Here is a 25,919-nt window from a genome sequence, read left to right on the forward strand (position 1 = left end):
AATGGAATATGAATGATACGCATACATTTACTAAAATGTCACAAATTCTTTGAATATTTTACAGAGAAATCTGGAAATTAGGGTCTGGAAAAAGTTTGAAATCTCAGATGTGTCGGAACCCTGACAAATGATGACTCTTCCAATAAATTCTTTCAAATTTATGAGATTGTTTTTTTCCCAACATCTAGTCAGGAAAATGCTCAAATTTAAACCCTTCTCTTAAATACAGAGAAAGAAAACTTTGATGACATCATGATTCAATTAAAATATATTGCAAATAAAAGTAAAAAAAAAAAAAAAAAGCTCTTAGAGCTACTGTACCTTAGTTAAAAAAAAACTGTTCATGTATAAAAACATGCTTATACAGGCTGTATGCGTAGCAATAAGATTCATTCTAATATGTTTGATTTTATTGCATATTTTAATAATTTACTGGAGTTTTTTCTTTTTTTCTTTTTTTACAGTTTATGTACCATGTGTGAGTACTTTTTATCAACAAATCCTACGACGCGACACAAAAGAATTGAGACTTGGAAACACTTCATTCAGAAATACATTTATTGTTGAACATAAATAGATAAATTATGATTATTGCTGTCTTTATCCAATAAAGAAAGGTTTTGTTTTGTTTTCTTTTTGTAAAAAAAAAAAAGACATTATGAATTGATTTTTGTTGTTGTTTGTTATTGGATTGCAAAATAAAAAAAATAAAAATAAAAAAAAAAACAGTGGCGAGACACGTGGTGGCGTATAAATAAAAGCACCCTCGACGACGGCGGGACTTTGCGTCGTCTCAGCTGATAGCGTCGCGTTTGGACGGCGACTCGCTTGCTTTGACACCGCTTGCACAAAAATAACAGTTTGTTCCGTGTCATTGTGATGCGTGTTTGTGATGTGTGTGAGGGGATTGCGTGGAGAGCAAAGCCGGGCCCCGAACAAGGAGCTCATTCATGCTCTGCTCATTCATTCACTCTTTAAGGTGAACTTTGCTCTCTCTCTCTGTGTGTGTGTGTGTGTGTGTGTTTGTGTGTGTGTGTGTGTGTGTGTGTGCTACAGCAGACTGGGTGGGCATCCTCCTTATCAGCATGACAGTGATACGGCTGAAAAATAGCTCGTGTCCGCGTACAATGCCGATAGCGTCCGCCTAATTTTCGCACCTAAAGGAGCATTTTTCTTTTTTTTTTTCTCGCCCAAAAATGGATTAAATACAGACATTCAATAACCAATGAAAAGTAAGCGTAATATATTTCATAACAAAAATAAAGCATCTTCCTGCTACTTGGCTTTTCCCCGCGTCTCCTCCCGTCGTTAATCCAAAGCGTACACAAGACTCGACGATACACTGTCAATAATAATAGGATGACGATAGCGAAAATTGGACGAGTCCTCCGGAGCGTCCACGTGTATAAATAGTTTGTAAAGAGCGTCCGGCTCTGTACACGGTCGGCGTCTTTCGTCCCGCGTCCGTTTTAAAAGAGGGGCGGGGCACTTGAGTTGGCCTGCAGGAGGTCCTCCGCCGCTTTTTTCAAACACCGCCGTAGTGTCCCAAACACGAAAATCCCTTTCTTCGTCTCCCTTTTGCGTCGCTCGCTCCTCATCATCCCTGGGTAGTCTTTTATTTGTTTTGTTTTGTTTTTTAAGCAAAAAAATAATCATTAAAAAAAGCACCTTTGGCATCATTGTTTCTTAAGTTCGTCACTCTTAATTAGGAAAAGTTCTTTTGTGTAGCGACGGTGAGCCCGGCCTGACGTCCTCACCTCACGTCCACTGGTGGGGAAAAATAAGAGAGCGCAATGTTAGAAAACAACAACAACAAATAATAAATCATAAGACAAAAGAAATCAAGTTGTTGTTGGTGCCCAGTTTCATTCATGGTTGCATGCGTGTTGGCCGCTGGACTCTCGATCTGTGTTCTTCCAAAAATGTGGACCATCGGAACTCCAACGGTCCAAAAAACGGCTTTCAAAAGTTGGAAATAAAGTCAGAAGTTGGCTATACATATATTTACTGTATATATTGTTGCATTTATTTGGTGTATATATATGTATATATATATATATATATATATATATATATATACAGTATATTTTTCTAAACTCCCCAAAATATTGGGAAGCCTTATATAGTATTATGTAGTTAAATGTTGGACTTTTTGCACACATTTGATTTGCTTAAAATGTACACAATTGTTTTTCACTATGAAATGTAAAAATATTATTTGAAATATAAATAATTGTGTTTTTTTCTTATCTTCTCTTTATATGACATTTATTTTAATTGTTTTAATTGTGTTACTACATTTTTTAAATGTTGGCGTGCCTGTAAATATGACTTTTTGCAGTTATTTGTATTTTTCATATAGTTTACATTGATTTCTATTTCTGTATTCATTTTTTTTAAATAAGTCTTTAAAACTTGGAAAATTTATATCATTTCTTTCATTGTTATAAAAACATGACTTTTAGCTAATTTTTATTTAGTGTACGGTGTTCTTGAGTGCCCAACAAATTTAAAAAAAAGAATAAATAAATGGAATTTTTAACCCCAACTTTCTTTTTTCCCCATTCATAATAAAATTATACTATCACCATTTTCCTTTGTTCTATTTTAGGCTTGTTGGGACAGTGGACGACTGGTTAGCCCATCTGCCTCACAGTTCTGGGGACTGGGGTTCAAATCCCGGTCCCGCCTGTGTGGCGTTTGCATGTTCTCCCCGTGCCAGCGTTGGTTTTCACCGGGCACTCCGGTTTCCATCCCAAAAAAACATGCGCGGTAGGTCGATTGAAGACTCGAAATTGCCCGTGAGTGCGAATGGTTGTTTGTTGCTATGCGCCCTGCGATTGGCCGGCGACCAGTTCAGGGTAAACAAATTAATGCGGCGTCCATTTGGTCAGCAAATATTGTTTCCCTACTATCGCCGTTATTCCTGGGGAGAATTCATCATCAAAGTAGAAGCAAAACAAGAGAGCCAACAGCCGAGACCGTGTTTGAGTTCCGAGGGTCCGCTTCTTACAAATGGTGATTTAAAAAAAAAAAAAAAAAAAAGAAGATAATGTTCGCGCGCACAATCCCACGCAGGCAACATGACAGTGACGGCAAATGTGCGCGCATGCCTCGGATCAGTGCGGGCATGCAGCATCGTCGTGATCGAGGAGCTCGGCGCCCCCCTGGAAGCCGCGTGATTGGTCGCTCGACGGTGATTGGCACCCGGGTGGCGAGGCGACAGGACGCCTACCTGTTCCCTTCACAGCTTTCCATTGAGAGGGAGACTTGGAGGGGGGGTGGGCGCGTGGGCGGGGCAATGCGTGCGACTTGTGTTACGTCACCAATAAATCCTGGCGGGCCCTTAGCTTTTTAGATTTCCTTTTTTTACCTTTTGCCCTACGGTGGCCTGAAAGCACAAAGTCGGGGAGGGTGGATAAGGAGGGGGGAGTCGGGGGGGAGGGGGTTTAAAAAGCAAAAGAAGCAAGGGTTTATGATACAGAAAGACCCCTGGGATAGAAGCAGCAACTGCAGAGCTATGACACTAATAAATACTTCAGATGCCTTATCGGAGCACTTATCTGCTCCGAGGGAGAGAAAGGCTTCAGATCAAGGCCCCGGTAGAAGGGAGGAGGAGGTGGGCGGGGGTGGTTTGGGTGGGGGGGGGGTTTACCTGGTGTCATGCCAAGCAGCCTTTGGACATCCCGCCTCAACACACAAACACACAAACACAAACGAGCGATTTACAGCAGGGGAGTCAAACTCATTTTTGTGGGGGCCACGTTGAAGTTACGAGTTCCCTCAAGAGGGCTACGACTGTCAAACCATATACAGTATGTATCTTCGCCTCATCATACGTATTATTAGAAAATAAAAAAAACTCATCGATGGATAACAAGTTCTCAATTGAAAAGTCAAGGGAAATCGGTTTGTTCAGCTTTTCCATTTATTTTAAGAACAGGGATTTGGTAACAAAAGTCCTTTTGGTACAGATTTGTTACAGATTGTCTTTTAAAGGCTTCCCACAATCTCGTGGGGGGTCTTGGGTTTGACACTTGACGGTTTTTTGCAATAGGCGGCCACCTGACAGGTGTGTCAGTCTGCTCGGGAAAACGCTATAGTTCAGCAATAAACAGCTAAGCGCACTTGAAGGAAGTGGACATCTCTTCGTGAACACAAGATGTGCTGCTGACATGTGAACCGCATACACGCCAAACCAAAGACTACCTGATCGAACTGAGGTCGGATTACCCTTGCAATACCCCGAGAATTCAGAACCGTGCCAAGGCCGCCTCTTCAAGGCGGTCTTGGACTGATCATGCGTTCAAACTGGACCGGACGAAAGGAGAAAATGCTGGCGCCAGTGTGGAAACACCCTAATTAAGGTTACACGACGAGGGCGCCCGAGAAGCGGGGGATCGGGTTTACCTGTTTCTGCGTCGGCGTGCTCCACGACGTGATGCTGCGAAGTGCACACGCACTCCAGGTGGTCTTCTAACCGTACGAAGACCTCTTTCAGCTTGGGCCTCCTTTTGACGTACTCCACCTTGGCCACCTGTAAGGACGACGAGGAGGGGAACGCTTGGTCATCACTGAACACGGAGAGGCAAACATTCCTGCGAGGTCGACGCGCTGACTCCCGCTCGTCCGGGTGCTCTGTGAGCGGTTGATCAAATGTGTAAACAGTGAGGACCATCAAAATTGGAGAGTTGAAGGGTGGGTGCGGGGGGCCTGCGGCCTGAGGAGCAGACTTTGTTCTTGTGGGGCAGACTGGGAAATCCCCCATCGCTAGCACCACCACCCCCGCTTCAACTTGAGGCCTAGAGCACCCACTTCCAGACACACACCCAAACTCAACACCTTGTCCCAACATGTTAACCAATATGAAAGCATTAGGACACCTGGCCATAAAGACTTTCTACAAGGTTCTGGACTGTGTGCACCCGAAGAGACGAGCAAAGTGACCACTGATCTTTGCTCGTCATCAGCGTTCTTGTTCTTCCCAAGGTTGTTGATGTGTTTGAGGTCTACCCCACCCCCGCAGGCTGATTTACTGATTACGACGAGAGAGGGGAAGAACCACTTGAAATGCACCAAACAACACGAAGTGCAGGAATTCCGAGCCTTAAGCCTGGGAGCGCTATGATTAAAGCTGTACAGACAAGGCAGCTTGGAGGTTATCGGGTTGTGTAACAGCGGAGGTGGCTACGTGCTTTTTTTTTTTTTTTTTTTTTTTTCATTCTCTTATCCAAGCGCTACAGGCAGGTAACTTCCACGTTCGTCAGTGAGGGCCCGAAGGGCACATGGAAACAATATCCCGCCCCGCCCCGCCCCACCCACCCACCGCACCGGAGAGGATATGAACCGACAATCCTCCGGGCCGCGGCTCTTTGGCGATACGGTCGACATAAGGCGGGAGAGGCCTTCTCCCTCCATCCTGCGCTGGCCCCGTGCCCGGTGGAGAATTAGTCACGCAGACAATTGAACATACCGAGTCTGTCTGGTAAAACAAAGCATGTTGACACTCACGCAGCGCGATGTTCCTCATGCCAATACCGGGAAACAAAAGCTCTGGGGGGCAGCTACAATAGAAGTGAAAGCTTCAGCCTTTATAAAAGTGTCTTTCCGTGCAAGGAAAGCAGGAAGAAGATGGGGGCGGTGGGGGGTAAAAAGGGGGTGAGCAAGCACAGGAGGTATGCAGTGAGCAAACAGATTACAATGGCGTCTGGCTCGGAGATGGTGTGTTTGCCATTATCGGGCCTTGACACGGCGAGGGGGACGGACCGAGCGCGTGAAGGCGAACCCCTCCGCCGCGTTTTTGCAAACACGAGGGGGTTATTTGAGGAGGGGGGCCGAGGGGGCCGACTGTGATCATGAACAGCGTCGGATGACATTTATGTGTTACCTATTAAGGTCAAGTTTCTAGGTTAACCGCGGAAGAAACGCAAACAGCGACGGGCCGGATAAGGCCACGGAGACTGTATCAAGGGTTTATTGTTCTGAACAAAACATGAAGACAGTATGCCGGCCAGACATTAATTAACCTGGAAAAAACATCGGTAATAATCAATCAACATGGAGATGACAGAACCGTCGCAATCAGGTTGCGCTTGAGCCTACAGAAGGAGGACGCCGAGTCGTGCAGTTCAGCATCTGTGGTGTGATTTTCGAATGCAGGAGGGCCTTAGTGGAACGTGACGCAGTCTAAGTGTGCTTTCTTTCCCCATTCGGTTTAGTTTTGTGCTCTTCCACAAGTTCTGATTCTCTATGGACCAATCGATACACTCCTGCACGTCTAAGTACTGTTTGGGCTTTTGGAGGAACTGAGTGATGAACATATCCCTTCTGAACGTCTGTTTCCAAGTCGGTGTTGAAATGCCGATGGAATGAGGCCCTTCCCGCATCGGTAACTTACGCCCAGCACAGCGAGTTGCAATATCTTGACGTCGTATCGTGAGTTACCCTGTGATTCCCACCCTGAGCTCGGATGTAGCCGATCTTCGCATACCTGGCATTTGTGTCGGTCTGCTTGGTTAGACAGCCAACTGGTTGAGAATGAATCAAAACTTCCTCTGCTGATCGCAGCCAAGTAGCGCACACTAATTATTATTTTTTTTTGCCTCAATTGCTTGAGGAGGTAATTAATCACAATCAACTGACAGAATTCTTGAAGATCAGTGCCAATCCTTGGGTACAGGATCACTGTGGTCCCCAAAAAAAACATCTTATAGAAGGGGAATATTTTGTACGTAAATGGTGACGAGGATCCCACATAAAACCCTGCTGGCCAACAAACAACTACCGGCAGTCTGCCATCGCGATGGCCCCCGCTTGTCGAGAGCCCCGCCGGTCACTTTGTTCCTCCCACAGCAAGGTGGAAAGCGCTGTGCAGGACTCACCCTTCCGATTGCTGTGAATGTGTGCACAACAACACTTTGCTCAAACAACCTCTTGCACTGCCTACTTTGTCAACACTCTCTCCCATGTTGTGCGTGTGTGTTATGGAAAGGTGTTAACAGGGAAGGCACGGTCTCTCCCGCCTACTTTCCTGGCAAGATTTATTTCTTCGCTCGGCGTACAAAGGCTTCTTATCCGGCGTAGAGTCAGTGACTTCCCACATAAAACACACATCAAAAAAAGAGACCCCCATGGCACGGCGAGGGGGCCCCTACTCTTTGTATAAATCAAACTGCTCCTGAGAAAGCCGGGGCCCTGAGAAAGAGTCCCTTGAGCGGCTTGGGGGAATGATATCCGATCCGCGGGGTTGGGGTGAGGCAGGAGGCTCTGGGAAGTGAACCCCCTTCGCTTCGTCCCAGGCCCCCCCAGACAAGAGCCTCTGTGTGAAGCCGATTGTCTTGCTCGGCTTTAATTGGGAATTCCCTGAGCGCCGATGAGAGCATGACGGAGGGGAAAGTTTTACTCACGCCCTCCAAGGAAAACACAACGGGGGATGTGGATGTGCACCGCGGGGGCGCGAAGACTTGGAAGCGGCGCAAAAATGGAGTGAAAATAAATAAAATTGCATGTTTGTTTAGAGAACGCGGGGACGGAAAGCGGGCGGGTGCAATGGCGACTCATCCATCGGGGAGGAAATTAGGCCAGCGAGACAATCTGAGCTTGTGCCCCGCGAAACAGAAAGAACCCAAAAGGAACCCTCTGAATCTTCTGGAGAGAAAGAAGAAATGAAACCACAAAGCGGCCAGACAGCCCGCTGCTGCCCTCTTCTTCAACCCGTCATAACGTGCGCTCGGGCTGACGAGCGGCGAGGTTATCGCGGGCGGCGCCTGACCGACAAGAAAGGGGCGCATTTATCACGTCTGGAGGTCATCCGCGATGCCCGCAAAGACCCCGCGTGGCACGACTCCCCGAATATAACGGAGCGCCAGATGTGGATATCTGAGGGCAGCGGAAGGCACGAGATCAAATATCAAAGAATGGCCCCCGAATCACGTCTTCATGATCCTCGGCAGAACAATGGAGGAGGGGTGGGAAGGGCGAGGAAGAGCGAGCGAGGGAGTGAACGACAACTTCGTATCGCCATCGGACTCCTGCGGCGGACGACGAAATCATAGCAGAAAGAGGAGGGGGAAAAAATCCAATGAATAGAAAAATAGCACTGATGCGATGCGCCGTTCGAGCGACTCCTTGGCCTGGTCGGGACCCTCCCGTGACCCGTGGGGATCCTAAAATCTTCTAAAAACATCCTTCTTCATCGATGGCGTGCAAAGGGGCTTCAAACCATTTATTACTGTACAGCTGTCACTCCATCGCTGATCGTTGATATTCATATCTGACTACTTTACAATTTGCCCTTCTTATTCGCATATATATATATATATATATATATATATATATATATATATATATAGTATTCATTAATTCTACACAGTTGCCACATGCACAGTTGCTCAGATTCTAAATATGTATATATATGTATAAATATTATTCTTGTGAGAATTTTCTTCTATTTTAACGTAAAACAGACTGCGAGCGAGAGAGAGTCCTGTATCTGACCTGCTGTCGCCAAGGTAACAGGCAGAGTGTTCATGTGTGTCAGGGTCGGGACGGGGGCGGGGGCGGGGGCGGGGTGCAGCGGCCGGGACCCCCACGCTCAGCCGTGCGGCTACATCCGCCCGGCCTCCGTCAAGCCTCCGCTTTGATCGAGCAGCCATCAACACTTCATTACTCTGCGGCCCCGTCTTCCTCGCACACAAATGGCCTTGTCGCCACGCTGCGGTGGGGGAGTTTATGTAGCATAGCATAGCGCGCGCTCTGTCACACACACACACACACACACACAGACGAAAACAATCTCCCTCTTAGGTTTACACAGATGTGAGCCGACGACCCCCGAGGACCTCTGCCAAATACTTGTACATCAAAAGTGACTTGTTGCCAAAATACACCATTTTGATTTGATGAGGCTTCCTTATACGGTGTGAGCTTGAGACGACTCGACGGAAGTCAGAGTGTTCGCTATCGTGCGCTACTTTCGCCATGAAATTCAGCACTTTGAACAGGCTCTGTCAGAATTTAAGGTTTACATTAATAAGTGATACAAAAACAAAAACACTTTTTTTTTTCCAGTCCACAATTCTTTTGCAACAAATTGTTTGTTCAAAAGATACAGAGGGAGGAATTCATTCTCACTTTTTGACATTCGGTTCATTATGGCTTAATTGGAACAACAGTCCACTCTGGAATCCCAACGGTAGAAAATAGACTGCTCACTAAGGAACACACAAACCAACGTCTTTTCCCCAACTTTTCTTCAAAGTTCAGCCTTGACGGAGGTCTGCACTCTACGACTGCGTCTCGCACTCGCTTTCAAACGAGGATCTCAAACACAATTTGCGCACGTTCACGGGCGAGCGAGGCCAAAGCTGAATAGTTCAAGCCGTGTCGTGGCCTGTTGACTGGTGGAAGAACAAACAGAGAGGCATCGCTATTCATACGTGCGCACACAAGTACACAACGCGCAAAAGAATGCAGGAGCATACTCACGCGCGTACTTACTTCCTGTCTGAAAAGTATTAGTAATACCGGACACAGAGGGAGAAGAGTGAATGACTCATAAATGTTCTAGTGCTCGTCTCGTCCTAATTAAAGTTGTCTGCCGGATTAACAGGACAGGCTTGTACAGTACGGAGCCGAAGCATAAAGGGGAAAAAAGGGGGAGTAAATACATAAATAAGTACATGAATAAAGGTGTATTTGGACAAATGCCAACTGGAAGGAGTGTGTTCTTTTCCTCGACGCAGTCCGGCGCAAGTAAAGCAAACGCGGGGCGTTTTTCGATTTCGAATAAATGTGAGGAGACGCACAAAGTGGGCATCTATTCGCTGAGGGCACTTTCGAAAATGAATCGAAATAAAGCTTCACTCAGAAAATGAATCGAAACGAAGCTTCACACAAAAAGGAATGGAAATGAAGCTTCAAATAAAAAAATGCATCCAAATGAAGCTTCGCACAGAAAATGGATCGAAATGAAGCTTCACTTAGAAAATGAAAGGAAATAAAGCTTCACACAGAAAATGAATCGAAATGTAGCTCCGCTCAGAAAATGAATCGAAATGAGCTTCACACAGAAAAGGAATTGAAATGAAGCTTCAAATAAAATACAAAAATGAATCGAAATGAAGCTTTACACAGAAAAGGTTTCAAAATGAAGCTTCACACTGGAAATGAATCGAAATGAAGCTTCGCAGAAGAAATTAATCGAAATAAAACTTGACTCTGTCACTGTGACGGAATGTGTTTTTCACGATTGTGGACGATCGTGACTGTCAATACATTGATTCACGCTTATTACTTATTTTAGGGCATCACGGTGATCAAGCGGCTCGGAATTCTGCAGCTTGTCTGAGATTGAATCTCATTTGCATGCTTGCCACGTGCTTGTGTGGGTTTTCTCCGGGTACTCCGGCTTCGGAAAACACGCATGTTAGATTCATTGAAGATTCTACATTTTCTGGAAGTGTGAATGCGAGTGTGATTTGTTTGCGTCTTCATGGCCCAAAACACTAAAAGATCTATCCGGTCACATATTCTTTTCCCTTCCGCTGGCTACCGAGTTCTAACAGTGTCACGCAGGGGACAAAATGGCGCGGACCACGCACGCATTCCGTCTGGATGGAGGCTCGGTCACCGGTCGCCGTCTCGTTTGAGCCCAAACAGAGCTCCTATTGATGAGGCGAACTGGCTCGCAAAAGAAATAAGTCATGTTTGCGTGCAGACAGACTCTCCCACTTCCACATGAGTCAGCATTTCTGAACATTTAAAAACCAGAACATCTAACCAGATCCGGTGCTCAAATCCAGCGGTGGGCGGTTCAGGGCCAACAAGGTCTTGTCTGCGGGCCTACATCCATCTGGCAATCCATTTTCTTCCGCTTATCAGGTCACAGGGGCTGCAACCGAAGCGGAGAAGCCCAGACTTCCCTCTCCCAAGCCACTCGGTCCAGCTTTTCCAAGGGATCGTGAGGAATGTCCAGGCCAGCCGGGAGACGTAGTTTCTCCAGCGTGGCCTGGGAAGTGCCATGGGCCTCTTCCCCAGAACACCTCACCGGGTAGGGTTCCAAGAGTCATTCTAACCAGATGCCAGAGCCATCTCATCGGGCTCCTCTCGATGCGGAGGAGCAGCAACTCTCGTCTGAGCCCCTCCACGATGACTCTTGAAGAGAGGAAACCCATTTCGGCCACTTGTATCCGCGGTCTTGTTCTTTCGGTCACAACCTCAGGTGTCGGTAGGAACGCAGATCGACCGATAAATCGCGCGCTTTGGCTTTCGGCTGAGTTCCTTCTTTACCGTGATGGACCGATACAGAATTCAAATTTGTCCTCACAGACAGAGGCAGAGTGCTGCCCTTTGATGATGTCGGCATTTTTCTGTCCTCTGGTTGCTTGGTCGGAGCAAAACTTGTTCCAGCTAAGTTCAACTAGCCTAGCACTTCTTTAGCGATCTGCACACATTAATGCATGTAATCATCAGCATCTCTGGTCTTGTCACGTTATGAGAGAAATACTGATTCTGAGCTGTTCCAGATGATGTACGAGGCACAGTCGGGTGCTACGATATTGCATTTTCGTATAGTATGGAATTCAAGATTAGGCCCAGGTGCCAAATGCACGGACCGCCAAAGGGGGACTCTGGCGAGAAAACACCCATGAATTCCCACCCCGACCGAGGGCACGGCGTCATCCCAGTGATTAAAGAGTGCAGACAATAGAGTCCAGAGTCGAGAAACGTCCCAAGTCTGTCCTGAGCTCATGACTGCCGCGCCTCCGAACAGAGCGATGTCTAAATAGCGGCGACTTTTTGACTCATCTCAAGCCACGGCGTCCGCGCTCTTGACGCTGAACAGAAACGGGACGTGTTTGAAGCGAGCGAGGAGGTTTCTGGGAACCGCGCAAAAAAACAAAACAGGCCCTTTCAGTCCCTCGTTCTTTGTCACATGGCGTCTTCCAGGCTTCCGGACAAGACAAAGAGCCAAACAGACAGACAGAGCGGCGAGATGGCTGCGCAGTGGCCAGACTCCAGACGGCCACGGGAAATCCATTTATGGATTTTCGATGATTTAAGAGGAAGATCAGATGGGGGCGTGAACAAGGTTAAGTTGCGTTTGATCGGATTTAAGGCGCAGTGAATGCAAGTTTGCTCGAACAAAGTTTGAATTCAAACATGGACTCAGGTTGAATGTTGAACGAAGTCAGGACGTTCATTTGATTTCATTTCATTCTTATTCCTCTTTGACATACTTGGCCAATAAAGATGATTCTGATTCTGATTTCGATGAAGAGGTTTCGCGGTCAAGCGCCGGAATGTGTGGCCTACCTTAACCGTGCGGTGGTGCTTGCGCGAGGCCTGGCAGCGCATGTTGCTGGTGTTGCAGCAGCCCGTGCAGCGTTTGACTTCCACGCAGGGCGGCCATATCAGGAAGTTGGCCGACGTGGGGTCCACCTGGCTCCTGGGGATCTCGTAGATCACCGTCCGCGTCTTGCACGCCGCGGGGACCGCCTCCTCCACTGGAGGGACAGACGGAGGGGAAAAAAGGGCGGCGCAATTAATGGCGAATTTCCGAGGCGGACCGCTCGAGCGCTGCTCGTTGCATTCGTTGGCTGACGATTATTGGATGAGTCACTCCACGCGTCTCGCTTTGCCCCAGATCACACCCAACCTCGTCTGACATCGGCCAGAAGACACCCAAAATGCTTATCGAGTACGCATTAGCCACCAAAGTCGCACCTATTGAGCAATCGGGGTTGAGGCAGTGGCGACGAACTCTTGAATCGTAATTCTTTGGACATCTTGGACAACGTTGTGCTCAAAGCGAAGGTCATAAAGGGCACGCTTGCACGCAAGACAGGAAGTGAGCCTTGCCAGCCAGCCGTATTGAAAAGATCAAAAATGATTTCATAGAAAATAACAGCAAAGAATTGTTGTATTATTCATTAGTATGAGTATTATAGCAGAAACTAGTTTTAAATGAACGGGAGTGTCATCGCCTATGTGAACGACGACAAAATACGATCAAACTCATCATTATTTTGAATTAAATTACATTAAGAGAACACCTATAAAAGAAGTAAAATAATCAAAATAAAATAGCATTTTATTCAATTAAAATAAATTGAATTGGAGCGTCTCTGCGTATGTGAACAGCTATAAAATATAATTTAAAATAATCATTTAAAGAATCAAATAAAATAACATTTTATTAAAGTCAATTAGAGCGTCCCTGCTTATGGGAACAGCTAGAAAATAATATAAAACCTTATGAAAATAATAAAACAACATTTTATCAAATTAAGTTGGAGCATCTCTGCTTATGTGAACACCGTCAAAATACACGTTCAAAAGGGCATTTATGAATTATTCCGCATGCAATTTGATCCTGATTTGTGTTTTTCGAGCACTTCCAGCACACTCAACGTAGCCTATCATGCACGTCACACGAAAGAGGAGCAAAGCGAGCGCGGCGCCTTCTCTCCACGCCTCCATCAGATATCGCGGCCCACGACATTTGACGGAGAAATCCGACGGAAGGCCTCGGCGAGCTGCAACTCGACGCCTTGAATGTCTGGAATTTTCACCCTTAAGGACATATTCCTATCCTGACGCGAGTCTCGCCTGTGATCAAAAAGTGCATCCTCCCCGCGCCGCCATTAAAAAGCCACTAAATAGTCGTCTACTCTGCAATGAGTCTTAAGAGGACCTCAAGTGCTTGTGCCATCGCTTTAACACGCAAGAGGTGACACGCCTGCGGAATTAATCAGAACGCAGCAGACGTGGAAAAGAAATGTATTTTAAAAAAAGAAAAGTAAGCTATTGTGAATAAAATATTATATTATCTTGCATATTATATTTAAATTATGCCAACAAGGTAGAATTTTAAAATAGTACAATTAAGAAAGCTCTATGCAGAAAATCAAATGCAATGTCCATTACTAGGAAACTTTAGCGTAACAGAAAAATAAAATCTATTAATTTTTAAAAAATAATATTAAAATTAAGGGTTTTAAGTACAATTTTCAATGATGTGTTATGTATAATTTAAAAATAATAAAGATAAGAAAAAATGCTGAAGAAAAAATATGATTTCATTTTCATGAAATGTCAGCAAAATGAAGATTTTTGGGGGGAATAAAATATTACATTATAAAATATATATATATATATATATATATATCTCAACAATGTCTGATATGTAGAATTGAAAAATAATAGAATCAAGAAAACTATGAAGGAAATAAAATACAATTCATTTCAACACAAAATAAGGAAAGTCAAACAATTTTTTAAATAATGATACAATTAAGTTTTTTAAAAGAAACTATTTCATTATAGTACTTGTAATTTACATCAACAATGTCCATTATACATAATAGACAATGAAATGTTTTATTATCATAAATATGATACTCACGTGATGGTTTTTAAAATGGTTCATTTAAACATAAATTAAGAAAAGTGTCAATGAAATAAGACAAAATCAATTTTGAAAATGACAATATCCGATTCAGAAAACATATTTTAGTTATCAGTGCGTATCAGCAATGGTGTGTTTCGAATGCAACTGCAGCAAAAAATAAAATAGAAAAAAATCAATGCAAAAATATTTATAGAAAATATATAACAATGAAATATAATAGACAACACTTTTCATCCATTTCATTATATTTCATTTTAATGAGCCGGACGATAAGTCTAATTGTAAGTTAAATATAAAACGTTTCTTTTTTTTATGGCTTGTGAATTGTTATTATGTCGAACCTAATGGGACGTAACAACATTTGGAGTCGCAGTTCAAAAGGGAAATTTGGTTTTCCTTGTAACGTTCACAGTGTGTGCGCAATCTGGATCAAATCCAGATGCCACCTGGCTTGATTTACAGCTTCCAAATGCACACGCAAACCACTACGACGAGGACTGCGAATACTACAGCTACTCCTCGCAAAACCTTTCACACTAACGATATTCACGCCGTCGCCAAGTTGGAGCTAAACACGACACCGTCGGCGATGGCTATTAATAGTAAGAGTAACTCTAAATATAAGGGCGAATATTAGTCGGTCTTACCGAGGCTCCTCTTGCGGCGGCTGTGGAGCTGCGAGCTCTTCAGGTCGCTATAGTAACCCGGATGGCGGGAGGAATTCTTGTGCTGGTGGTGCTGGTGGTGGTGGTGGTGGTGGTGGTGCTTGTGATGCTTGGGCTCCTCGATGACATCGTTTCCCGTACCTCGTCAAAACACAAGGCAGCCACGTTTCACATTGCGTTCAGGTTTTACGCATGCCGAGTCTCAGGTTCCAAAAAAAACAAACGGAAAATGTCAACACATTTGTAGCGGCTTTAAAAACAAGTCCACACAATATATCACGGCAAGCATTTGATCACTCGTATTGTTTCACAATGGACTTACAGGACAGCATCAAAATGAGAAACTGAAATAATAAGATGCAATTGGCGCAGTCAATTCATGATCATCTGTTTTTCGAAAACAAAACCAAAAAAAGACAAAGAAATTATTTTTTAGCATGAAACAAAATCAAATGAAAACTCTCTATATATTACATCTCAATAATTAAAATCTCGCATTTTAAATACAGTCATATAATCGAATCATGGCAAACATTTAAAATCAATGAGTGGTTCCGAAATTGTAATAAAAACAAATTCAAAATAAAATCATTTCAAATTGCAAATATAAATGTAGAACATTAACAAATATAACAACAGTAATCTAACCAAATAAAATCAAAGCTATTCAAAAGTAAATAAGCATAATAATATGAATAAGTAATGTCATTGAACTGAAATCGATTACACATTTTAAAATGAATTGAAAATATAACCTTAATTCCTCGAGAATTTCAAAGTATTCCATATCACATAATAATATCCATAATTCAATAAACATATTTTATGATTATTTTATTATGCTGCAACTTCAGCGCAGGATTTAAAAAAAAAAAAAAAAATACAATGAATTTAATTGTATTCTTTAAATTCTAAGATAACATATACTGTAAATATCAATATTGGATTAAACACAGCAACAGCATAAATAATGAATATTCTAAAATGATAATCATAAACTCCCTTCCCGTAACGTTTCACTCAAGCACAGTGACGTCGGCTTTAGTCACGTGACGCGCATTTGTCAGCGCAGCCTCTGACGTCGCCTCTTCTTCAGTGCGGGCGTGAAGTAACCAGCTGAGTCAGCACATTGACACAAAACGCTCATTTTGACAGCTGCTACTCCGTCACCATTAACCCCTGCGCCTCGCTAGCGCTTTCACGTCTCTCGTTGAGCCAAACGTTTACCTTTGCAACGAACAAGCACATGTTTTCTTCCACGAAAGCGACTTGCTCAGCTTTTTCCAACTCATCTGATAAAGCTTGTTTTGGTCCCCCCCCGCCCCGAATATTGCAGAGGACGCCGCCATAAAATAATAAAGCCGTGCTCACATCCAACACCGCTGAGAGCAGAGAGCGGATGTTTGCGCGCAGGCAGTCTGGATGTTTGCGCAGCGGGTGGGGTCACCTGCGCCCTTCGCGTAAACACACTACATAAACTCCTCTTGTTATCCTGCGTTGCGTGTTCAAACCCGACGTGCGAGCAGCGCAACAAAAGCGTGACGCACGATATCCCGTTGATGTCCACGTCCTGGCATCCCCACAACTGCGACTATAGACGCACGCTAATGTGGAGGCTTGTATCTCAGCATTCAAAGTACAATACATGGTCGGCACTTGTTTGTTTGTATGAATGCTCATCTTTCGGCATTCGCTCAACAAATGTGGACACACCTTAGTGTTAATGCGAAGGTTTGCGTCTCAGCATGAAACCCACAATAAGTAGACTGATTAAATGTTACGGAAACACCACTGCGTGAATGTGAAGGATTGTATCTCAGCATTCAACTCGCAGCAAGATGAATGCTCGTCTTTCAGCATTAAGTCCTCTTGAACAAACAATAATGCGAAGGCACGTCACGCAGCATTACGCATGCAGCGAATAGTTTGGATGCTCCAGAAATGTGTTGCCACGCGTCGTCTAATGTGGATGCTTGTCTCTCAGCACTCGGCAAACAATACACATGTTGCCTGCACAAAAGCCGCCGTATGAATGAATGCTCATCTCTCAGCATCCGTACAAATAGTTTGGATACGCACTTTTGCATTCACGTGAATGCTTGTCTCACACTTTTCATACACAATGCAGCGTTAATGTTGAGGCTCGTCTCGCAGCATTCAATGCGAAATAGTCTACTGTGACACTGTTTGGACACGCAAAAAAACGTTTCTCGCCAGTCATCATTGCTCGTTTGGGACACGCAATACAGTGTTAGTACGAAGACTTGTCTCTCAGCACTCGCACACAATGAATACTTTGGACTGGACACAGAAAGAAGTGTTTGGATGCACAGCTTAGCGTTCACGGCAACACTTGTCTCTCAGCATTCAACGCGGCAAATCGTGTGGACACACGAAAATGCTAGTATGCATGCTCATCTCTCAGCATTCAGCACGTCATCTTGGAGACACTACGTGGCGTTAATGCCAATGTTTGTCTCGCAGCATTCAACACACTTTTGCAGGTTTCCACACACTGCATTTTAGATGCCTAATGCAGCATGAATGCATCATTCTCATCTCTCGGCGTTGAGCGTAAGTCTCAATCATCTTATTTCTTTTCTTTGTTTTTTTGTTTTTTTTAAGGCATCTCAACTAGAATCAAGACAATTCCGACGATTGTCTGGACTCGATCCGAGTCCGAAGTACTTTGACCCGATCTGATCGCTGCTGACGAAGCAGAATACATGGATGAACACGGTCCGAATTGGAGACTGGGCCTATTACGTGACGTCACTTCGACCCAAATAACGCCGCTCGGGTCACAAAGCGCGCTTTGAAAATCAAGAGAGGGATCAAGAGGCAGAATTTACCTACGGAGTCAATTTCGAGCAGCCGCTGGAGGTCGCTGATGCTGTGGATTTCACTGCGGGACAATCTGTCGATCAGCTCCTGGGGAAAGTGCACTTCCTTCGGCGCCGCACGGAGCGAGCGGGGACAAAAGCAAGTTAGACAAGTGGAGAGAAAGATGCAATTGTTATCTTTCCTATGATTCTTATTGTCATTGGAAACGCTCCGTTGCTTCGAGAAGCGCTTTGGACGCTTTTTTGGGTTTTTTTTTTTGCAACCGCACTGCTGCATTCTGCTGCTCCAATGGGGAACAATTCTTGAGTCCAAAGTATTGAAATACGCTTTTTTTTTTTTTTTTTTTTACTGCATAATTGGCGGTGCAGCGAGTTGGTGTGCAAAGTGCGCAGCTTTTTTTTTTTCTTGTATTTGTTTTTTGCACTTGTTGCGCTGGTGCAGCAGCAGCAGCAGGCGCCTCAGCACCAAGCAAAGCTTCACTCTGCTGCTGCAAGTTTGCACACTTGGCTCGGGCTACGAACAAATTGGGCAACAAAAGCCCAAAATAACCAGAGCGGCTTGGACAAGTCTGCTTTCTTTCGAGGTGGGGGGGGGGGCGTGTTTTTTTTTTGGAGGGTCTTACCTGAGCGGTGGCCAGCAGCAGGTACGTCGTCCACAGCAGGAAGTAGTAAATTGCGGCTCTCATCTCCTTTTGAATTTGGACTGAACCCCAAACGAGACGAAGCGGTCGTGGAGGAGCCGCGCAGTCGCTCCTGGCCCCCGAGGACCCTCGACCATCCCCTCACGGCGGGGGGTGGGGGGGGGAGAGAAAGCTGCTGCTCCGGTCGAGATTTGCGTGGAAGAAAGTGTGATCGATTGGATTGGTTTTTTTGTGTGTTGTTTTGCGTGCGTGCGTGCGTGTGTGTGTGTGTGTGTGTGTGTGCGTGTGTCACTGCTGCGCAACAAGCTGAGCGACGCAGCTCGGCATAACTCCTCAAAAAAGTGGGACGAGCCCAAGTCAAGCCAGGCGCGCGGTGCACTTGTCCGTCACGCACACACACACAAATCCTGACTGTTTTAGAAAAAGGCTTTTCTAAAAGTTCTCTTTGGTATAATAATAATGAAAAGAAAAAGAAAAAAGGTAATCCAGTCGAGAAGATCCTGTCGGAAATCACAAATGCACCAAGGAGGAGCGTGAAGGGGGGAGTTGAAGTTGTCGTCATCCACAGCGCGCACCGGAGTGCAAACGGACTGAGGGCGAGCGTGCGAGCGGCTGCTTAATATACGGAGAGGCGGCGTGCAGCTCCGCAACATTTGCGCCTCCCCTCGCGACTCCCTGACGGTGCGGCGCCCTCCGCCAGGGGAGCTGCGAGGCCGGCCGAGGAAGGAGCACAACCCCCCCCCACCACCACGCCTCTTCACCGGCAGCCCTCAAACCTTTTACACTACCCCAAAAAACACTCGAGTCTCAAAGTACCGCCATTCGAATACAGTAGCACACTAGGCCCAAGTGATTATTACAAAACAGACAGAGGTTTTATTCCTCAAAATGTATGTTTCATATTATTGGAAGCCATTGTAACATTTGGGACAATTTGGACATTGACACTGTGCTTAAATATGGTGGGGGGGGGGGGGGGGGGGGGGGGAACTGTACTAAAATATTGATTAAAATGAAAATGTAGTGCACATCAAGATAAAAAAAAAAAGACTGAAATCAATGTTTAAAAACAAACAGTTTAAATCAATTGCCCCCCCCCCCCAAAAAAAAGTACAACACAACAGAAGGTGTGACTGCTCAAGGGACAATGAGAATTGTTAATTACAATGTTACATTTGATATTTGAAATAATACTGTATATTATACAGTTTGATATCCAAATTGTTCGAATTACAAAGCGTTCACCCCAAAATCACGTTAAGCCAGTTTAGCTCAGCGCTCGCTAAACTACGGAAAACTCAAATCGACAAGAATCGGCGTCAATTTCGGCGAACGGAATCTTATTTCATGTTTAAGCCGCTCGACTTTCCGCCGCGACAGTTTCACAAAACGCTAAATCGATCGAGCTGGCGCATTACCGAGAGCGGCCGACCGATGCGTTGTTGCCTTCGGCCGCTGTCGTCATGGTGACGTCACAGCCGGTGACCTGCGCGATGAGTCACGTTTCTTGGAGGCGAACGCTTCACATCCTGGTCAGAAACGGAAAGGGGGGAAACATCAATCGGCGGGAGGATGTGAGACATTGCGACGATTCCGTCTTTGGGAGGCGTGATGTCCAAAACAAAGTGTGCAAACGTTGCGTAATAGCATGGTCGTCGCTTTGCGCCCCAAAAATATCAACGGAGCTTCTCGTCTTTTTCAGTCCTTGTCGGAACCAAAATATTGGACTTAATAACCAAGTTGGTAAAGGTCCAATCAGATTTCGTTGAGAAACATTACTATTGAGTCCATTTTGAATGACCAACGTGTTGGGCCACCAGGAAGCTTTGTCGGAATCAGGCCCAAAAGAAAATCCTGCTTGGGTGTGAGTACTTTCGAGAGGTTCAGGAACCGCAAGTGGCGGCAACAACAAAATTCCTGATGCTTTAGGTAGAAATTGATATTGATGTACCCCAAGAGGACATTTAAGGCATCGTATCTGTTATGATTTCTGTGGTATTTGCTAGCATTTTACTTCAATATCCGAGGGAATTTTGTGTGGTTTTTTTTTTTTTTTTTATGGAGACAAAAATAGAACTTTTACAACCCAAAATCAGACTGCATCCCTCGCTGCCTCCTTCACTTCATCACAAGCTCGCGGGCAACATGTTTACTGGCGACCATGTGCCTAACAAACATTTTTAACCCCGTAAAAGGACTTTTATAGATGCCGGAGCACAGTAAACCGAGCCGTAAAGAGCCGGCGCAGAGGACGAGGGAAGCGGTGATGACTCCCGTTTCCCTGCAGGCCGCACACTGAGTTCCTCACAGGAGGGTGGCGGGAGTTCCTGTATTCATCGAAAAGTACATGCATGGACAAAAGTATTGGTATTTGCAAAAAGTCCACGTTTAAGTTAAATTCCCAAGAAAAGCGACAATGTCAACATTTCCGCCACATTTCCCGATAAAGGGATCACGCCAAAATGTGAGTAGGGGAGAAGCTTCGTCATGCAACAAGACCATGACCCAGAACACACAGCCAAACCAACAAAGGACTTGACCAGGGGGGGAAAAGACTGGCCAAGTCAATCATTGGACCTTAACCCAATAGAGCATGCATTTTACCTCCTGAAAAAAAGACTGAAGGGAGAAACCCCAAGAAACAAATAAGAACTGAAAGAGGCTGCAAAAACTGATGCAGTTATTGCAAGTAAGGGTTATGGCACCAAATCGTCAATGTTTTTCACTTGAAGTTCATTTCATAATGTCTGTTCCGACACATTTGCTCACTTGAAAAGTGGGTGGCCTCAAACAAACGGCGCGCTGTCCGGAGCTGTTGAACACATCGAGATGTAAATAGCGGGAAGTGAAAGCTGGAATTCTGAACTTTGGTCTCATGTTCATCTTTTGATCTGAAACCCTCTTCAGTCTTCAGTATACAACGAAAACAAAGGAGTTGACCTTGGCCTTCCGGTACTTTTGGAGGGGACCGTCGAGGGACAAAACCTAAATGTGGCGATTAGCGTCGTGCTAACGAGCGCATACGCGCGAAGGTCGCGCAGCTCGAGTACAGTCAATGTCGACAGCAGCTTTATCGACATCATCTGAGCTCTGATCCCGAGACGGTTACACCTTGACGTGACCATAAAACCAGATAACAGAGCCCACAATAGAAACTCGCGGCGTATTCCACAACATGGGGCATCCTCGTCCTATCTCAGCTCGTGCTGGATTGCCCCGCAACCGACAAACAGATACATAACGCGCGCACTGTACATCTCGAGCGGATTGCGCGGGTCACCGCGACTGTGACTCCTCCTCCACCTCGGGCTTGTTCTACCGAAACCTCAACTCACTCATCTACGCCCGCGATGACAAAGTCAGACCCATTAGCGGCTTTTTTTGCCCTCGGGGCTTTTTAATGTGTGCTGTTTAACAGCAGCTCACGTCTTGTGATGGGCCCTTTTAGAAGCCGTGGTTACGTTTATGGCCGGCTTACTCATAAGCGCACACGCCCCAGTCACACACTCGCATAATTCAGGTGAGATTTTGCAGGAGCAAAGGTGGATTCCATACAGACCCGGACCTGGAATATATCCAGAGCAGAGTGCATATCCCGGGCAACCTCTTTATATGCGCACAAACAAGCGTTGCATATACACGACGGGAGTCACAGGGACTCTCACCTGAATGTGAGGGAGTCAGGGGAAGCCAAACACAGCAGCCGCCCTCCCAGCCGGTTGGGGGTGGGACTTTTTATCCTACAGAAAAACGAAAAGAAAAAAAGTCTCACATGGAGCTAGTAGCATCTCGCTAGTCGGCAGGTGCTACTGCAGAACAGGGCTGGGTCATTTGTAAATGAGATTCAAAACAAATGTATGTCATATGTCAAATTCCGAGTCCCCTCGTTGCTGTCCCCAAGTCTTGAGGCCTCCGGGTTCCGGACATTGCGAAAATCCCTCCTTCTAGGACTATTCGAGCAAGACGTTCAATGGCCGGTAGGGTCAAAAAAGCTCAATACGAGACAGGTGAAGGAAACCCGGGGAGCACGACACGTCCACAGATCGCAGTTGCAAATACTTTCCATTTCTTGTCCCAATAGCAATCTTAAGAGTCCCTATCGGTTCAAGGCGATATCCAGATTTGAGGTCTCCGAAATCTGGAGAGTAGTAGAATTCCTCCTTCTCGGACTGTTTGAGCCAGAAGTGCGGTGGCCCTCACGGGTCAGGTGGAAGTTCGCCAAGCAGTCGTACAAGTCCGTGGGTTAGCGGACGCAAAGTTCAACCTCATATGCAGATTTGAGGTCTTTCAATTGTGGCCTGTGGTCCCCCCAAAAAATCCTGTTTAAGCGAGACGTACGGTAGCCCTCAAAGGTCAGGGGGAAGAAATCCGAGCAGCACCACAAGCTCAAGCGTCAGTGGGCGCAGACCATCGACTTGCTCCAGGTACTGGAACAAGTCATCAAGTCAATGGGTCAAACCTAAAAGTATCCCTGTTGGTCGAGTCGATATGAAGATTTGAGATCTCCAAATTCTGTCAAGTGGTAACATTCCAGAACTGTTTGAGCGAAGAATAAGCACCCACGGGTCAGGTGGCGCAAAAACCCGACTGCATCGTCTCTATTTGAGCTCCAGATGCATCAAACTGCGTTGCGCTCGTCGCCAAAAAGGTCATCCTCGGGGGAACTGGAAATAGCCGCGCGGTGTGAAGCACAAATGGCACCGAGGGGAGAAATGACTGGGAAGTCGTTCGATCCAGCCAGAGCGTGGGCAATGTTTGCGCGACGCTCGCAGCTTTTCACAGGAGCCTGTTCAGGCGGGTTCAAGGCTGCGACCCCCATTGTTGGGGTCAGAGATAGAGTACGTGCACTCCGGACAGTGTTTGCACATTATTTCATGGCTCTTCCCTAATGGGCCTTCGACGAGCATGTATTTTTGTTGCTCATCAACCACGATTTAACAAATGGGCCAAACGCGAGAAGACCGAACAAAATGCTTTGGATTGATCATCGCAGTGTGAAATTCTTTTCCTTTGAAAATCAAGGTGTATCCATCCGCCCGTACGTGGCAAACCGCTCGTCTCGGTCACGCGATACGGTGGTGGAAAAAAGTAAGCCGACAAGCCGGCAAAAATGAGGGGGAAAAAAAACTTTGGAGAGCTTATTCGCAAATGGCAAAAGGCCAAACGATGTGGCGGAAAAAGAAGACTCTCCAACTCCCGAGTCAAAGAAGGCTGCATTTCAAGACAATGTCAGCCGTTCGAACTGAAATGTGGGTTTATCGCCACACGCCGCGGGAGGCAGTCGAACCTGAGTGAACTGGATCGTCGCGTCAAAGTATTGGCAAAGCCAATTAGTTATATATATATATATATATATCAAAAGAACGATAAGCAACAAAATCAGACTTGTGCGTTCTGTAATACGCTCGCACACATTGATTGAATGTAACGCACACACACACACACACACACACACTCTCAGGCGGATTCTCCGATTTCCACAATTGGACAGACAGACGGCGATCTACAATCCGCGCTCAAGTCATTACATGCAGCCCCCCCCCCCACCCCACCCCTCATCTCACCTTTTTCCCGCCGCTTTAAACACTGCCTCTTTATGAATGGAAAAAAAAAAAACCCACACGCACGGGGCGCTCAGAAAACAGGGGACTTCCAGTGACTGAAAGAAATAGCGGCGTAATTGCCGGCGCTCTGTTGTCTACCGAGACCCGACCTTTTCAACGTGTGCGCGCCAAGTTGGAAGCGGTGGGAACCGGCGAGAAACAGGAGGAGGAAGACTTTCGGAGGTCTCCCCGACTCTGCGGTGGTCTGACCCGACTCGCCCCGCCGGGCTCCGAACGACCGACGGCAGCTCCCGCTACTCCCCCGCGGCGACTCCGACAGTGCGCGCGGGCACCAATAGAAAGATGTTTCTTTCGTGCCAACGGGAACGCGGCCCGGTGAGGATTGCCTTTCATGAACGGGACCGCGAAGGACAAGTCAACATATACAAGCGACGCAGTCACAATAAACATTTTTAGGCTCCGTGGACGACGGATCAAATAGTTTGGACTCTCAAAGGCAAGTCCGACGAATAAATATACAGTTTCGAGTAAGAATGCTGGGAAGCGGCGGGGTCGTCGACGAGCTTGGCTTTCAAGGTCGTAATAACCCGAATTGGAATGTCCGATACTGTTTTCATTTCACTAATCCTCAAAATACCGATACCGCAGCGCTATATATTGCATCGGTCTCTTGCTTGGTATAGTATCGATGAGCCAGCATCGGATATTGATGGGGTCAGTGTCAGGGGTCAGGGTGAAGCGGTTTGACTTGCTCATGTGAGCTAGGCGGGGTTGTGGGTGGGTTAGGGTTACGGTTACGGTTACAGTTGGGGCTCAGGTTGGGGTTATTTTTACTTTTGAAAGTGATTGAGGATTTGAGGATGGGCTTATATCTTTTAAAGGGCCATAACCCTAGATCAGTGGGTTTCCCTAGACCCCAGTCGGGTTAGGTTAGGGTTTTGGTTAGGATTAGTTAGCCTAATCCTTTTCGCGTGATAAAATGTAGGATTGGGTCGGGGTTGTTTAAATACAGCAAGTGTTCCAACAGCTTTTCTTTTGCTCAGTTGCAGATGAAACAATCAAATATTACACGAAGAACAGTCGAAGCTCGAAGAGCGCGAACGAGAACAGTTGGCTGACTTGAAGAGATTCCAAAAGCCCACTCTGGCCCACTGAAGCGTTTCTGCATTCATTTGGCCCCGGGGTCCAATTGGGCTCAAGTTATGCCGTGACATAGAGCAGGGCTGTGAGATTTTCCTCCGCACGGCGACACTGCCGCGGCAACCGCACCTCGGCCGCTTTACGGACGATGCAGATTTGCGCAAATGGTCCAAAGGCTTAGCGGTGGTTAACATCAGCCCGCGGGAGCCGAACGTGCGCCGCACGCAGCGAGCTTCGACGCACAAGTTCTCCTTGCGCAAGGTCATGTGTATGCACACATGAACAGGCAGTTATCATCTGCCTCATGCAACTGACTCCCCCCCCCCTCCTCCCCAAATACAGACATCTTGCTTTGTCTCACAGCAAAGTGACAACACGATATCAGACAAAGAGACCCGAAGATCTACTTTCTTCTCCTCACGCTAAAACTAAATATCTGATATATATGAGCTTATTATCATCGAACACATTTTTTAAAAGTGCCAAGCCATATATTTCTCTAAGAAGCGGTTAACTTGACCTCTCTTTATTTGTCTTTTTTTTTTTTAATGTCGTGTCATCATTTGCAGAGGCTGAAAACTGCAACGAACCTATTTTGACGTAAGGAGTATGGAAAGAAAGCTATACATGAAGAAAACATTCCTCCCGCAGTA

At 45.9% G+C, this 25,919-nt stretch overlaps 1 protein-coding gene across 1 annotated transcript; it reads right to left on the reverse strand.

The window, feature by feature from the left end:
- Window positions 1-544: 544 nt before the first annotated feature.
- On the reverse strand, window positions 545-19,138 carry pdgfab (platelet-derived growth factor alpha polypeptide b). Its single transcript, XM_061701126.1, has 6 exons — window positions 18,545-19,138; window positions 17,931-18,027; window positions 15,061-15,219; window positions 12,316-12,506; window positions 4,411-4,537; window positions 545-1,767 (listed from the first exon to the last, which is right to left on the reverse strand). Exons 1-6 carry the CDS (start codon window positions 18,605-18,607, stop codon window positions 1,754-1,756), a joined length of 651 nt encoding a protein of 216 aa, XP_061557110.1. The 5' UTR covers window positions 18,608-19,138; the 3' UTR covers window positions 545-1,753.
- Window positions 19,139-25,919: the final 6,781 nt, after the last annotated feature.

This window comes from Phycodurus eques, chromosome 16 (assembly GCF_024500275.1).
Source record: "Phycodurus eques isolate BA_2022a chromosome 16, UOR_Pequ_1.1, whole genome shotgun sequence".
Taxonomy (NCBI): domain Eukaryota; kingdom Metazoa; phylum Chordata; class Actinopteri; order Syngnathiformes; family Syngnathidae; genus Phycodurus; species Phycodurus eques.